At 44.9% G+C, this 16481-nt stretch overlaps 1 protein-coding gene across 1 annotated transcript; it reads right to left on the bottom strand.

Moving 5' to 3' along the window:
- Positions 1–60: 60 nt before the first annotated feature.
- On the bottom strand, positions 61–16244 carry LOC148660429 (butyrophilin subfamily 1 member A1-like). The gene is made up of 11 exons (XM_088637830.1): positions 16178–16244; positions 14612–14720; positions 11450–11797; positions 8441–8722; positions 7875–7982; positions 5315–5332; positions 4847–4873; positions 3845–3877; positions 3607–3633; positions 2039–2065; positions 61–618 (listed from the first exon to the last, which is right to left on the bottom strand). The coding sequence occupies exons 2-11, from the start codon at positions 14682–14684 to the stop codon at positions 572–574; spliced, it is 990 nt and encodes a 329-aa protein (XP_088493956.1). The 5' UTR covers positions 14685–14720; positions 16178–16244; the 3' UTR covers positions 61–571.
- Positions 16245–16481: the final 237 nt, after the last annotated feature.

The following is a 16481-nucleotide window of genomic DNA, read 5'->3' as shown; positions in this document are numbered from 1 at the left end:
CCTGGCCAGCCCCCCGGTCAGTTCAGGATGTGAGGAGTTTCACTGGACCGTCCTCCTACTACTGCTGGTTTGTTCACAATATTCAGCTCTTGTTGAGGATCTCTCTATCAGTTAGATTGTATAAGTTTCGTTAAGACAAAATTATGGGCAATAGATAACCATTTAAGTTAAAGACCTGTGTGTGGGGGGTGTACTGATGTGTGATTGTAGCTCCACTTAGAATTTTGTGTCACCATTCATTATCTAAACACACAGACACACACACTCACACCAGGGCCAGTTCTGTCCCAGAGCCAATTGACACACCAGCACATCTTGGACTGTGGGAGGAAACTGGAGCCCCTGGAGGAAACCCATGTGGACACAGGGAGAACATGCAGACTCCACACAGACAGCACCCCAGGAGTTGAACCCAGGGCTCCAGCACTGTGAGGCAGCATGGCTCTCCACTGCACCACTGTGATCCTGATTTTCCACACGTATTCCCAAATCCAAGGTCAGTGGATCTGCCAGGTTCAGCCTGTAGACACTCATGAAGGAGTGAGCAGAGACCTCAGCACAGGGTAAGATTTCACCAGGAGACAGACCTACCTGCAGCACTGCACAGCCACTGCCACTCTGAAACACAGAGATACACACACTGTTAATCACAGACACACTGAACACAGAGATACACACACTTTTAATCACAGACACACACTGAACACAGAGATACACACTGTTAATCACAGACACACACTGAACACAGAGATACACACACTGTTAATCACAGACACACACTGAACACAGAGATACACACACTGTAAATCACAGACACACACTGAGCACAGAGATACACACACTGTTAATCACAGACACACACTGAACACAGAGATACACACACTGTTAATCACACACACACACTGAACACAGAGATACACACACTGTTAATCACAGACACACACTGAACACAGAGATACACACACTGTTAATCACAGACACACTCTGAACACAGAGATACACACACTGTTAATCACAGACACACACTAAACACAGAGATACAGACATTGTTAATCACAGACACACTGAACACAGAGATACAGACACTTAATCACAGACGCACTCTGAACACAGAGATACAGACACTGTTAATCACAGACACACTGAACACAGAGATACAGACACTTAATCACAGACGCACTCTGAACACAGAGATACACACACTGTTAATCACAGACACACACTAAACACAGAGATACAGACATTGTTAATCACAGACGCACTCTGAACACAGAGATACAGACACTTAATCACAGACGCACTCTGAACACAGAGATACAGAAGCTATTCAGAATATATATGTATTCAGGAACACAGTATATACAGTATATGGAGGCAGTACAGAGCTCCAGTAAAGAATAACTGTTGTCATCACATCGATTTCAGATTCTTTATCCCCATGGAAGTGTCTCACATTAACATGAGAGGAGGAGAGATCCCCAGTTATTACCCAATCACCTTTAACACAGTGTGAACACCACACATACAGTGAGCTGTTGGGCCCCTGTGTTCATCAGTGATCGATCACACTCCTGCTGATGAGCTCTTCTAGTTTCTCCTGTCCTGTTTCACCCATATAGAGGCTGCAAACTGTCTGGACTCTCTGGCCTCAGTCCTCTGTCTTGTTACAGGTTAGTTTGGATACACAGCCCAACCAACACCCCTGCTGTCCAGCTGGTCTTTCTGAAGAAATGTCTAAAATATGTGATGTCAGTGATGATTCGGTAACTCTTTAACTATTAAACGTAATGCTGAACGTTGAGATATATACTGTAGTAATATATAAGTATTTAAGAGTGACTTCCATGAGGTGTTTTTACTTTTGTGTTTGGTATTGCCCTGGTCTTTCCTGATTCCACCAGAATTGCCCTGCTCTGAGTTTCCTGCCCCCAGTTCTCCAGTTTAAATACCCCTCAGCTACTCCACACACACTCTTCCCCCACACTGGCAGTGAGAGGCCTGAGCCCATCAGAGCTGTGAGTGTACACAGAGTACTTACTCAGGTCAGGGACAGGGCCTCCTATACCTGTACAGAAGAAAGGAGAGGTCAGTACTGAGCTGTGCTGCCCTGCTGGACACTGTGTCCAGCACAGGCAATACTGGGGTTATTATGGCCAGTATGATGTGGTGTTGTGGACAGGTGAAAAGGTCAAAGGACAAAGGTCACATATAGAGGCCATATATGATCTATTGAGAGATCACACTGCCACTGAGTCCAACTCTCACACAGAAACACAGGGACACATTCACACGTTTGTATGTCTGTACCTGTGAAGTACATTAACTCTCTTTCTGGTGTCATTAATTATAATCTGTCTCTTCATCTCAAGGGGTGAAAACAGATCTGAATCAAATAGTTTGGGTACTTTTACACTGACAAACCCACTGACACTGATGAACACCCAGACTCACACTGTCATTCATGCACACTGCTCACAGAGACAGTAAAACAGTAACACACACTCACACTGATGCACACAGATACAGGAACACACTAATACAGACTCACTGCTCTGCACACAATCACACACTTGTATTCCTACTGTATGTTCCCTGCATACCCACACACTCCAGTGACCCCAACACTCTCTGCTCTTCTGTTATTCCACTGGCAGTGATGAACACTGACACACACACTCACATGGACACACACAGATAGAGTAACACACTATCACACACTCCCCCTGACACTGCTCAACTCACTGTCACAGACACTTGTATTTCTCTATTCACTCCACAACCTCACTACTTCAGAGTCTCCCAGCTCGTCTGTTATGGGTTATGGCCTGGGTATTCACAGGCACTCAGACACACTCAGCACGACTCCTGTTCATCTGGGGGATTGAGGCTGTTTAGTGTTTTCCAGGGAGACGCTGGGTCCTGTCTCTTCAATTCTACTGTCTACAGACACAGAAACAGGGTGTGACAGAGGACTTGTGCCTGGTGTCACATGTTAATTTACACTTTGATTGGATCATTTTAATGCCCAGTCTCTGTGTGGAATATTTGATCAAGTATTTGGTTTCATCACAACATGAATCTGCACCGCTGTCTAAGTTGTTATTAGATATTTGACAGGTATTTCCTTGGGTGATATGGGGTGGGTGTGTGAACAGGGATCCGGTCAGCAGTGAGAGAGTGTTGTGACTGTGATCTAATGAGCTCTTAATCCGTACTTGATTGATCAGTGATCATCTGTTGCGTAATTACTGTCATAATGTGATCTGTGATCTCTGAGCATTAAAATACTCCACATTTAGTCTCCTACAAGCTATCAGCTTCTCTGAGTGTAAAAAGGTTTTATTATTTAACAACTTGTGTGAATTTATATCTCAACTACTACAGCAATGACATGATTCCACTGGCTGAACGACAACATGATCACTGTGAAAGATGTTGAAGATCTTCACAGGAGTATAAACTAAACCTGCAGTGAACCTCAGTTCACAGTGTTTCTCCTTCTCTTTCCTCTCTCATCAGTATATTTCTCACGGTGACTCAAAACTCATCAGTATTAACAATCAATTGCTGAACTGTGTCTTTAACTTCAACTGGAGACAGACCTACCTGCAGCACTGCACAGCCACTGCCACTCTGAAACACAGAGATACACACACTGTGAATCACACACACTGAACACAGAGATACAGACACAGTTAATCACAGACACACTCTGAACACAGAGATACAGACACAGTTAATCACAGACACACACTGGGCTCCACACTGGTAATAAGACATCAATACAATCAGTGGTGTCAGTCTGAACACAGAGATCTTTTTCCACACAGTGTACAGTTCATACGTGATTTAGGGATGGGATCTCTCTTCATGGCATCTGTAGAGAGATAAGAGGAAGTTATTGTATTAAAAGTGTATTTTGCTTATTACCGGATATCATACTAGAGTTTATACTGCAGTGTGAAATATGTTGATTCAGGATCCTCAGTGTCCTCTGCAGTGGGGATCACAGTGTCAGTGAGAGAGAACAGCTGTGTCTGTTAGACTGGTGTCTCAGTCAGTAAGTCAATAAGACAGTCAATAAGCCGTTGAAGGTATTTCATACTGATACTTAAAGCTGTTCATTGCAAAGTCATGGAGGAGAACACTTGCTGCTCTCACACACCCTGACTGACCAGTACCCACAGTGACCAGTATCACAGCCTGAGTGACCTATACCCACAGTGACCAGTATCACACCCTGAGATGAGATACAGATTTGTCCTTTTCACACTGCTTCATGTCTGGCTGTGAGCTGGGCCAGTGAGAGATGACCAGTCACACACCATGATGAGCACATCTCCACACCAGACCTGATCCAGACAGACTCAAGAATAACATCATTCTGACACAGACTGGCTCCCAGCTGGCCCAACACAAGCAGGCAGTTCAGATGTGTTGTTCCAGCACTACAGACACTGAGTGTGACAGCAGGACACAGGCAGGACCCCACAGTGTCCAGAATACAGGCTGTTCACTCAGGACAGGGGCTGATGGACTGTTGTCAGTCTGAAAGGAGACTTTTTAGACAAGAGGAGAGAAAATTCCTCTTTGAGACACTGTTGTCACAGAATCTGTCTGTCTCATCTGTAGCTTCTATTGATTTCAGAAATCTGAGTATTTTACAGATTAATGAACATGTGTGTGTTTGTGGAGAATCAGAGAGAAGGATTTACTGTGTATCAGTGCATTAGAGGTCATCACAGTGGAGCTCAGTACATGTCAGCACATATCAGTACAATAGAGCACAGCTCAGCCTCATCTGAATTTTCACTTCTGTGATCTGACAGACACAGGAGGTACTTACCCAGCTCTGTGCGGATGACAGGAATGGCTGGAAACAAGAGGACATTATTAGACCATCAGGGCTCTCAGTCACTCATGACTCTCAAATCAGTTTAAATATTCAAACTCAAACAGGCAGCAAATATCACCTTCCAGAATTAAACTATCAATGACAAGAAACATAACACATAACATTCTTCTAGGTACATATTTTAATCATAAAATCATTTCTTTACTCTGTTCTATACATAGAAACTATGTTATTGTTCTTTTACAGAGGAACTCCTGCTAAAATGACTTTAATTAATGATTAATGAAAATTAACGAGAAGCTACAGAGAGTCTAACTGATTCAATTTCAACTCAAGATGCTTTATTGGCACGACCAATGAATACATCAGTGTTGCCAAAGCTATACAAATACAATTAACATCAAATCTACAGACACTTACAGAAATGTGACAATACAGACACATCTCACAGTCACTCACCATTGAGCTTCTCCTCCCCTGTAAACAAACACACACACTGGAGTCAGACACAAAGAAACAGAGCTGGAGAAACTGGACAACGACTTCGGGCATTGTCTCCATTACAGGTGTTATACAGTACATCTTACTTGATATAAGAACAGAAAGGGAGCAGCCCATACAGTCAGTGTGGAAGTTAGTATCTCATCCAGCTGTGTCTTGAAAGGAAGCAGGTATCGGCTTCAACAGCTTGGCTGGGCAGCTTGTTCCCTCTCCCACCACCCTTTGTGTAAGGACGTTATCTCCTGCTCTCAGTTTTTAATGTATATCCCCCAGAAAAATAGAAACCACATCCCCAAAACTGATCCCTCCTATCTCTCATAAATGAGAATCACTTCACCCCATTCTGTAATGTTTAAACACAGAAGTTGGGTAACTGTGGTTAAAAAGATATTCCATTCTCACTGTGATTAGAGTGTACTGTATGTACCCACTACCTCATCATCTCTCTGGACTCCAGGTATCCTCTCTGTAGATCTAACTGTGACACAGTGGACACAGTCATAACCGCAGACCACATACATCAGTAGCACAGTGACTCCTACAGTAGCATGAACATCACAAAGCATCCCTGTCCAGCAGTAACCTCACACTGACAAAGGGCTCCTGTCCTGAAGAAACATCAGGAATATCAGACACAAAGTAAAGCTGGAATATGAGTCCAGATTAGAGCAGAGACCTCTACTCAGAACTCAGAGTGGATTCTGGGTTATTTAAATTGCAAGAACTGGAAAACAAAATACTTCACTGTGTCAGTAGATAGACTTGTTCTTCACAGAGCAGAGCAGTGGAGTCTGGAGGTTATGAGGAATTCAGGGATGTGGATTTACAGCAGTTATTCCTTTATTGACTACAGGGTGATCTGCAGATGTGATACAGAACAGACACCTGACACACCTACAGGCAGGGTCTGCTGTCAGCCCTGCTCCTGTACTGAGCCCAGACTGCAGTCCGGTCTGTGAGAGCGAGGAGGGTAACAGCAGCTCTGTGATGATGTCCTGTATTAACTGGGTCTCTACAGTCCAGAGCAAAACCCTCTTCTCTCTGTGGAGTCTTCCTGGTTAAACACTGTGATAACACCATCCTGTCATGGAGATGGAGCTGAGACAGTGGACAGTGTTTTAATTCCCTGATCATTAATGCTGCCCCATCTAGATTCAGTCTAAATTGTTGTGCCTTTCAGCAGCTCCAGTATTGTTGTCTCTTGGGACAGTGTGTTTCTATCTTCTAATGTCCTCACTGTCCTCTGTGTCCTGACTGGTCATTAAGAGCTCAGGGAGGTGTTTGTACAGAGTAATAAATAACAGCTCCTGCCCTGGTCCTGCTCAGCACTGATTACCTGTCCCTTCAGCAGCTGTGTGAGAGACTCTCCCACACAGACACTGCTGGTTTCAGTGGGGAAGACCTGCTGGTTGTGAAGAGAAGCTCCAGTAAGATCTGCTGAGCTGATTCCTGTTGTACCAGCTGTATCAGACAGGCTGGAGAAGATCCTGTACTGACTGCAGTCTAGAGAGGTGTGTTCAGTAGAGTGTGTGACCCTGATATATTATCCAGCAGCTGTATCAGACAGGCTGGAGAAGATCCTGTACTGACTGTAGTCTAGAGAGGTGTGTTCAGGAGAGTGTGTGAGCCTGATATATTAACCAGCAGCTGTATCAGACAGGCTGGAGAAGATCCTGTGAGGAGACTGAGGCCCAGTACTGAAGATCAGCTCCTCTCCTCAGCTCACTCTCTCTCTCACTCTGTGGCACAGGGAGACTGAGAGACTGTACAGATCTTCCAGGATGACCTCACTGAGACAGTGCAGACCACAGCAGGAGAGATTCTCAGGGATCAGCTCTGCTGACTTTGATGCTGTATGTTAATCTCCTCTAGGGCAGCTGTCAGAATATTAGGATTACAGCTGCAGAGGGATGAACAGTGAGTTCAGATCTAAAATCTACATTAGATGTATATTGTTACTGATTTACATGGACAAGGAAACATGGAGACACTTTGATTGTTTCTAGAGAGTATTGGACACAGCGCTGGTGTCACTGTAACCATTAACACACTGTTCTCCAGGGGGTGAGAATCAGGAAGGAGCCCAGCAGGAAGATCCTGGGTGTGCTGGGATTCTCTGAGTTTCCATCCCAGAGGAGAAGGTCAGATGTTCACTGTTGCCCATAGATGATGGAACAGCTGCTGAGTAACTTCACACTGATTCACCTCCACTGGTGGAAACTCACAGTGAGACACAGCTGAAGACAGAGGAGCTCTGACACTGGAGGAGCTGGGTCTGTCTCTGCAAGGACAGCTGCTGTGGGCCGGTTCTGGTTCTGACTGGTAGGAACCCATCCCACAGTGTAGATCTCCCTCTATAACCCATTCTGAGAAGCTGAGCTGCTGGGATCTACAGCTCTTGACAGGGTGTCTGTGCACTGACTCCTGTTATCTAGAGTAGGGTGTGCTGCTCAGACACTGTCATTTACAGTCCATCCTGACACAGACATTCAGACACACATCTATAATGAGCACATACTGTCCATTCTTCTCCACTGGATCACCAGAAGTGCTGATGCTGCTACAGTCACAGCTGCTAATAAGAAGAGAGCCACCATCCACCCAGAGGACGCAGGGAAAAAGTCTCCTGGAAAATAGAAAAATAAGAGGTTTCTTATTGAGACTGACTCTAATACATGTAGTAAGTAGTTAGTATTCATTGCAGGCACATGTTTTAAGCCCAGTGCTGAGATTCAATAAAGCATGAGAGATACTTCATGTTCTTGATTCTTTAGCTACACAGAAAGCAGAGATAGGATCAGTTGTTTTAATTTAATCTTGAACCTTTCAGAATTGATACTTCTTTTCTGAATATTAGATAAAGTATTTACAGAAAGTGTCTTATTGAGAGTGGAGTTACTGTGTGTCACCTGATTGTATGTGCGTGACAGATTCAGCACTTTGTATTGAGTGTTCAGGTGAGTCCTTTCATCATTAGTTCCTATGCTGGGCTGTGCCCAGTGGCCCAGGTGTGTTATGTCCTGGGTGTGTGTGAGACCTCAGGTGTGTGACAGCTGAGCTCCACTGTTCGTGTTCAATACTCACTGGGAATGTGGAGCTGAGAGCCCCAGTCTGGCTCAGGCAGAGCACTTCTGACCAGACAGGAGAAGATGTTGGACTCCTGCTGGACTGGGATGGAGCTGCTGACACTGAGGAGCCCCTGACTGTCCCTCTCCACTGTGCTGCTGGACAGTGAGGTCACATCATGTCCATCCCTGTCTGTCCAGGTCACTGCAGGCGCAGGGACCCACCCCTCTGATCTGCACAGCAGCTGGGTCTGACCTCCTCCAGGGGAGTGGAGAGACACTGAGGGCTGGGAGCCCAGGGCTGTGGGTTCGACACAACAGGACATATTTCACAGCTGATAAAAGCCCACTGTCGCTTTGATTTCAGAACACAGAAATGATAAAGACGTGTTTAGAATCAACAGTTTGAAGTATCTGTATAACTCTTAAAGTTTCTCCACTCAAGTTGACAGTTGAGCTGTCAGCTGATGAACTGGAGTGTTGAGGTATCAGTGAGTCTGTATTTACAGGAGACAGGATCAGTATCACAGACAGATAAGTGTGGAAAATGATCCACTTGGATGAGTGCTGAGCTGTGTAATGTTTTGTTGTGTTTTGTAGTGTTGTATTGAATTCTGCAGTTTTAATTTGTAGTTTTGTTTAAAAAACTTAATTTAATAGTATTGTGTAGAACTGTTTAATGCAGTACTGTATTTGGTTGTATTGAGTTGTATTGTGCTTTGTTGTGTTGTGTTGTTCTGTGCTGTGTTGAGTTTTGCTGTAATGTGTTATGTTTTATATACAGTTCAGGATATGTTTGATAGTATTGCGTTGTGCAGTGCTGTACTGTGTTGTGCTCTGTTGTGTAGTTTTGTATTGACACTGAGTGTGTTACTGTGTGGACTGAGCTGACATCACAACACAGGTACTTCAGTCTCTCTAATGTCTCTCCCTGTGCAGACTGGGTGTATGTGTAGTGTTGTATTGTGTTATGTAGTGCTGTATTGATACTGAATGTGTTAATGTGTGTGCAGTGTGGTTCTGGCTTGTGAGGAGAAATAACTGTTGTTCTCCAGCCATTAGACTTTTATCTGAATTAAAAATATGGCAAGTTGTTGGCTACAGATCTGTCCAATATGATATAATAAAACTGAACTCTGAGGTTAGGAGAAAGAGAGGACTGAATTTCAGTAATTAAGAGCACCTAAAATCTTCTCTTTATAAGGAAAAGGAAAGAGAAATTAGACTGTGACATCTCAAATGTGTAATAAAAATATTGTACATTAGCACTGCAAAGTACAGTGCCTTGCGAAAGTATTCGGCCCCCTTGAACTTTTCAACCTTTTGCCACATTTCAGGCTTCAAACATAAAGATATAATTTTTTTTATTTTAAGTGAAGAATCACCAACAAGTGGGACACAATTGTGAAGTGGAACGAAATCTATTGGATTTTTGAAACTTTTTTAACTAATAAAAAAATGAAAAGTGGGCGTGCAAAATTATTCGGCCCCCTTGCGTTAATACTTTGTAGAGCCACCTTTTGCTGCGATTACAGCTGCAAGTCGCCTGGGGTATGTCTCTATCAGTTTTGCACATCGAGAGACTGAAATTCTTGCCCATTCTTCCTTGCAAAACAGCTCGAGCTCAGTGAGGTTGGATGGAGAGCGTTTGTGAACAGCAGTTTTCAGCTCTTTCCACAGATTCTCGATTGGATTCAGGTCTGGACTTTGACTTGGCCATTCAAACACCTGGATACGTTTATTTGTGAACCATTCCTTTGTAGATTTTGCTGTATGTTTGGGATCATTGTCTTGTTGGAAGATAAATCTCTGTCCCAGTTTCAGGTCTTTTGCAGACTCCAACAGGTTTTCATCCAGAATGGTCCTGTATTTGGCTGCATCCATCTTCCCCTCAATTTTAACCATCTTCCCTGTCCCTGCTGAAGAAAAGCAGGTCCAAACCATGATGCTGCCACCACCATGTTTGACAGTGGGGATGGTGTGTTGAGGGTGATGAGCTGTGTTGCTTTTACGCCAAACATATCGTTTTGCATTGTGGCCAAAAAGTTCGATTTTGGTTTCATCTGACCAGAGCACCTTCTTCCACATGTTTGGGGTGTCTCCCAGGTGGCTTGTGGCAAACTTTAGACGAGACTTTTTATGGATATCTTTGAGAAATGGCTTTCTTCTTGCCACTCTTCCATAAAGGCCAGATTTGTGCAGTGTAAGACTGATTGTTGTCCTATGGACAGACTCTCCCACCTCAGCTGTAGTTCTCTGCAGTTCATCCAGAGTGATCATGGGCCTCTTGGCTGCATCTCTGATCAGTCTTCTCCTTGTCTGAGCTGAAAGTTTAGAGGGACGGCCAGGTCTTGGTAGATTTGCAGTGGTCTGATACTCCTTCCATTTCAAGATGATCGCTTGCACAGTGCTCCTTGGGATGTTTGAAGCTTGGGAAATCTTTTTGTATCCAAATCCGGCTTTAAACTTCTCCACAACAGTATTACAGACCTGCCTGGTGTGTTCCTTGGTCTTCATGATGCTCTCTGCGCTTTCAACAGAACCTTGAGACTATCACAGAGCAGGTGCATTTATACAGAGACTTGATTACACACAGGTGGATTCTATTTATCACCATCAGTCATTTAGGACAACATTGGATCATTCAGAGATCCTCGCTGAACTTCTGGAGTGAGTTTGCTGCACTGAAAGTAAAGGGGCCGAATAATTTTGCACGCCCCACTTTTCATTTTTTTATTAGTTAAAAAAGTTTCAAAAATCCAATAGATTTCGTTCCACTTCACAATTGTGTCCCACTTGTTGGTGATTCTTCACATAAAATAAAAAATTTATATCTTTATGTTTGAAGCCTGAAATGTGGCAAAAGGTTGAAAAGTTCAAGGGGGCCGAATACTTTCGCAAGGCACTGTATCTATATTTACTCTATCACTGTGTTATTATTTATTATTACTGAGAATTGATGTGATCAGTGACTCATCACAGATATAACTCTCTCTTTAGACAGTAAACCAGACTGAAAGACTCTCACCTCTCACACCCAGGTCAATAACAGTGTCATCATCTCCATGGCCAGAGAGCACCATACATCTGTACTGTCCATGATCAGAGCGTCTCACGTCTCTCAGTACTAGAGACACATTGCCTCTGGGGAGCTCATCCAGGAACAAATCAACCCGTCTCCTGTAGGCTGGATTCTGTCTAACAAAGTTATAGTCCCCAAATTCATATAAACAAACAAGGTTATTGTAATTGTCTCTAAACCAGCGGATCTCTAGGTCCACAGCGCTGATGTCTGGTGAGAGGTAACAGGGCAGGACAGCGTCTTCACCAGGGAAAACAAACACAGGAGCAGCTGGACCAACAACCCGAAACGTCTCTGAAAGAGAAAGAGCACACAGCTGACATGAGTCTCAGCCTCTACACAGACACACACTGAGACAAACTGGAGACTCATACTGACAGAGTGAAGAGAAGCAGCTCACTGATCTACAAACAGATCATTAATGATCCAGAACATGTGACTGAGGAGGACTGAGGATCAGTGAGTGTCTCAACTCCCCTTCCTCACACCAGATATTCTCAGACACTCAGATTCTCAGCTTCACTCAGTGAGCAGCTCTGCCCTCAGTGAGAGGAGCTCTGACTGTTTTCACTGAGGATCTCTCACTCTGCATTCCTCCAGACTGGCACAGAGAACCATGGACTGAAGACACGTTGTTGAGAAGAACAAGCTGTTCAGCCTATCGGTGCTCCTCCCTCTCCTGCACCCTGAGAGAGTGTTACAGCATCAGGCCAGACCTGACCGTCCAGAGTCCCTGTCTCCACTGCACGTCCTGCTGAGGTCCCAGTGACTCTCAGAGCAGCTGCAGACACAGTCAGAGTCTTGTCTCATGGGTTCACTGGAGCTGTTTGACCTGTTATAGGGGTCCTGAAGTAGAAACCTGGACATGGGGAGGTTTGTCTGTAGGTTTAAGAATATTACCTTTAATATTTCAATGTCTGTATTTTGTCTGAAAAACAATGGGGTTCAGGGCTGGTGGTGACTTTTACCCCAGCTAAAATAGTTTGTGACACTGATTTCTCAAAAAATATAATTATCATACAGTATTTTACAGTATATCTCTCTTTTTGCATTCGTCATGTTTAAACTTCAAACAAAATTCTAGCTGCCAGCTTCTTTACAGTCATTTACAAAAGTGTATTAGTATATGATATATGTTATATCTTATTCCTGATGTTAGCTGTAATACAGCTGCTCTTGAAGCCACCTGCCCAGCTCCAGGTCTGCCTACCATCCTACCTCTGGGACAGTAAACAGGTATCGCACAACATCTCTCTCTGCTGCCCCCTGCTGTCCAGCACAGCTCAGGGGTTGTCCCTATTTCCCAGCTCCCTCCAGCATCACCCCCTCTTTGCCCCAGACTCCTCAGCACAGCCAGCAGTGTCTCAGATCCCTGCGTCCAGCCCTGCTCTCCCAGCTCCTCAAGCCCAGGACTTCCCCTCGGGATGATCAATCCTCTCCCTGCTCCTCCCAGTTCCTTGATGCTCCCTCTCCCTCCAGCAGCAGTCTGTACGAAGTGAAGACCTTCATCTTGTCCATCTCCTCCTTCACTCTCCTCACTCCCTCCAGCCCAGGAGAGCTGAGCAAAGTCCTTCCTGTGTTCTGTTCAGTGTTCAGTGTTCACTGTTCCCAGGCCTCTCTGACAGGAGCTTCTTTCCTCTGAGTTTCATTACAACACACTGGGCTTCGATTCACTGCAGATAAAACATGGTCCCTCTCCTGTCATCAACTTCCTTGGAATTAATCTCCGTTATGAAGATTTCTGCCTCCTTGCCTCACAGTAAGCTTGACTATAATCAGTATTTTACAAACTCAGCTCCTTTCAGCTGAACAGCTCTGGGGCCGTTATTCTCCAGTCAGTACAGCCTCTTCAGCAGCCTGTCCCTGTGCTGCTGCTGCTCTCCCTCCTCCAGAGGAGCAGCTCAGTGTAATAGAGCTGTGAAGGAAGGGTGACGCTCTGTCAGTCAGAGGTCACTTAGGGAGGCACAGCTGTAGGGGACTGATGGTTTGATGAGCTCCAGCTGGGGGCTCCTCTATAAACAGCCTGTCTGCCCTCTCGAGAGGACTGCTTGCTCTCTCAGGCCGTGGAGACAGAAGGAAAAGTGCTTCTCCTTGGAACAGTGATGCTTATCACTAGAGAGCTCTCCCCAGCCCACCAGGACTGAGTGTGTGTTTGATACACAGTCCAGCAGGAGAGAGAGAGAGAGATGCTGGCAGCTGTGGGGATGTTTCCAGTGTTTGTCTTCAGCTGGGATGTAGCAGGGCTGGTTCTTCATCAGGCCTGTACAGTGAGCCAGCAAGCCTGTACGTCATCCTTTTCAACATTTCAACACGTCTCATTTCTACCAGGACAATGAGGAAGAGCTGAGAGCTGCAGAGCTCCTGAGGTACAAGAGTAAAGAGCTCCGAGTCTGCTGGGCGAGAGCTGTGGGCCGCAGGTCTCCAGAAGAGAGAGTGTGTGAGGGGCAGTGACAGTGATACTGGAGCCTGAGAGAGAAACACATCCTCCAGCAGGACAGCAGGGCTGCAGGCTGAGCAGTCTGGGGGCGACTGTGTGTGAGAGCAGCCTGGCCTGGAGAGCAGAGAGCTGTCATCACAGACGCTCAGGAGGTGAAACCAGCATGTTAGCTGTGAGAGTGAAGCTGTGCAGGAAGACAGCAGCTGGAGAAGAGCTGCAGTCAATGTAGAGAATATAGACAAGAGCCGAGTGTTACAGGCAGGAAAGACAAACATGACCTACAGGAGCTTTAACAGAGAGACTGCAAGGGGACTTCAGAGTCAATCCAGTGCTCCTCTCCAGAGGTAACAGTCAAACATGAACCAGAGTGGACATGATGAGAAAGTGCATTTAAACCTGAGAACAGGAGGCACACAAGGCTGTGGGAGTGTAGATCATGGTGTCAGGTCAAGCTCTTGAAACCAGGATCCTGGATTCTTTCAAGAAAAGGCTGGATGGGATCCTGGGATTAATCAGGAATATCCTCAAGATCGTATCACTGAATAATTCAAAATTAAGAGATGAAACAGTAGAAACCACTGTTCTAATGTAATGAATTCTTCAGTCCTCAGTGTGAGATATGGATTCTGGTCAGGTTATTGATTTAAACACCAATAAGAGTCTCACTGTACCTGATCCTGAGACACAGGCCTGGTGGAGAAACAGCAGAGTCACAAAGAGCCACTGTGACTGGTCAGCCTTCATCTCTGAAATAAACACTCTGATGGAGATCAATGGTCTCTGAAAGATACAGGCAGACAGATCAGTCAGCTCACTTTACTGAAGCACACAGACACCCTGACTGTTACTCTGCTGAGTTTCAATCAACAGAAACCTTAATTACAGACATCCTGAGCAACAGTACCATCTGCGCCTCTTAGTATCACTCCAGCACACAGCAGCTTCAGTCCTGACTGACTGATCACTCACACACTGCTGTATCTGACTGATCTCACTGTCACTCCAGCACACAGCAGCTTCAGTCCTGACTGATCACTCACACACTGCTGTATCTGACTGACCTCACTGTCACTCCAGCACACAGCAGCTGCAGTCCTGACTGACTGATCACTCACACACTGTTGTATCTGACTGATCTCACTGTCACTCCAGCACACAGCAGCTTCAGTCCTGACTGATCACTCACACACTGCTGTATCTGACTGACCTCACTGTCACTCCAGCACACAGCAGCTTCAGTCCTGACTGATCACTCACACACTGCTGTATCTGACTGACCTCACTGTCACTCCAGCACACAGCAGCTTCAGTCCTGACTGATCACTCACACACTGCTGTATCTGACTGATCTCACTGTCACTCCAGCACACAGCAGCTTCAGTCCTGACTGACTGATCACTCACACACTGCTGTATCTGACTGATCTCACTGTCACTCCAGCACACAGCAGCTTCAGTCCTGACTGACTGATCACTCACAGAATCACACACTGCACAAAAAACAGTCTTTACTTTTCTTCATTACTGACCTCAAACTCTTTCACTCTTGAATGATGTGTGTCTGCAGGTTGATAGATAATACTTTATTAATCCTGTAGGGAAATTGATGAATTGAGGTAGATGAATTTGTGCTGTAAAATAAGGACTGCTTTCCTGTTTAATACTTATTAAGTAAATAATCCTATTAACTGAACTGTCTCCAGTCTTGACTGCTACAGCAAAACAATTTACTTTCTTCTTTCACTTTACCTGAACTGACCTGTTTGTTCAGAACAGACTCACCCAGCCTGCAGAGCAACACTCCCACTGAGCCTGAGACTGTGCCTGTGCATTGAACAAGGACAGGAGATGCTGTTCACAGGCTTGAACACGCAGAGATTGACTCTCGTTTCTTTATCTTCTTCTTTTATTGATGATTCATGCTTTTGCCTTGAGACATTTATACAATTTTAATTATATGAAAATTAAGATTCATTTTGAGGTGCCTGAACTTGCTGCATTAATCTATATCATCCCTGTATCTTTATCCTGTAATGTGTGTCAGTACGACTATCTTCTGACTGCTACTCAACCTGTACTCAAAAGATCAACTCAGACAGCTCTGTCTATAAAGAACATCTCATCAATCAATCTTCCATCTGCTATCATACTGACAGGACAGTGAGCAGGACAGGACACTCAGAGCTGTGGGCTGAGCTCTCTTCCAGAGACAGTGTCATGGGGATCCCAGAGACTCACCTGTAAACAGATGCTTCTCACAGACAGTTTTTCGATTTCTTCCTTCCTCCTGACCCCAGCAGGACTGTCTCCCCTGAACAGAGCATGAAGGCAGTACGAGTGTACAGGAGGGAGCAGTGCTGAACCAGGCAGGGCTGGGCTGTGTTCTTTTTCATAACTGAACTCTGTTGATAGTTGTGAGCAAACACTACAATAAATATGCTTAGGTACCTAGAAATTAAATACATTACATACACTTAATCATGTATTTAAAAGAGGAACATTCAAGAAACTACATGACTTTCTCATGGCATGTGTGCTGAAG

Source organism: Lepisosteus platostomus, chromosome 6, assembly GCF_059453375.1.
Source record: "Lepisosteus platostomus isolate fLepPlt1 chromosome 6, fLepPlt1.hap1, whole genome shotgun sequence".
Taxonomy (NCBI): domain Eukaryota; kingdom Metazoa; phylum Chordata; class Actinopteri; order Semionotiformes; family Lepisosteidae; genus Lepisosteus; species Lepisosteus platostomus.
Note: the sequence above shows the minus strand (reverse complement) of the source record. Positions and strands in the feature narration are given on the sequence as shown.

Bases quoted from the DNA above. Each gene is read 5' to 3' on its own strand.
- LOC148660429 (XM_088637830.1), bottom strand. From the start codon at position 14,684: ATGAAGGCTGACCAGTCACAGTGGCTCTTTGTGACTCTGCTGTTTCTC. The intron at 8,723-11,449 runs GTGAGAGTCTTT...TCGAACCCACAG, and splicing joins TATTGACCTGGGTGTGAGAG to CCCTGGGCTCCCAGCCCTCA. The intron at 2,066-3,606 runs GTAGGTCTGTCT...TCTTCTGTACAG, and splicing joins GTGGCTGTGCAGTGCTGCAG to GTATAGGAGGCCCTGTCCCT.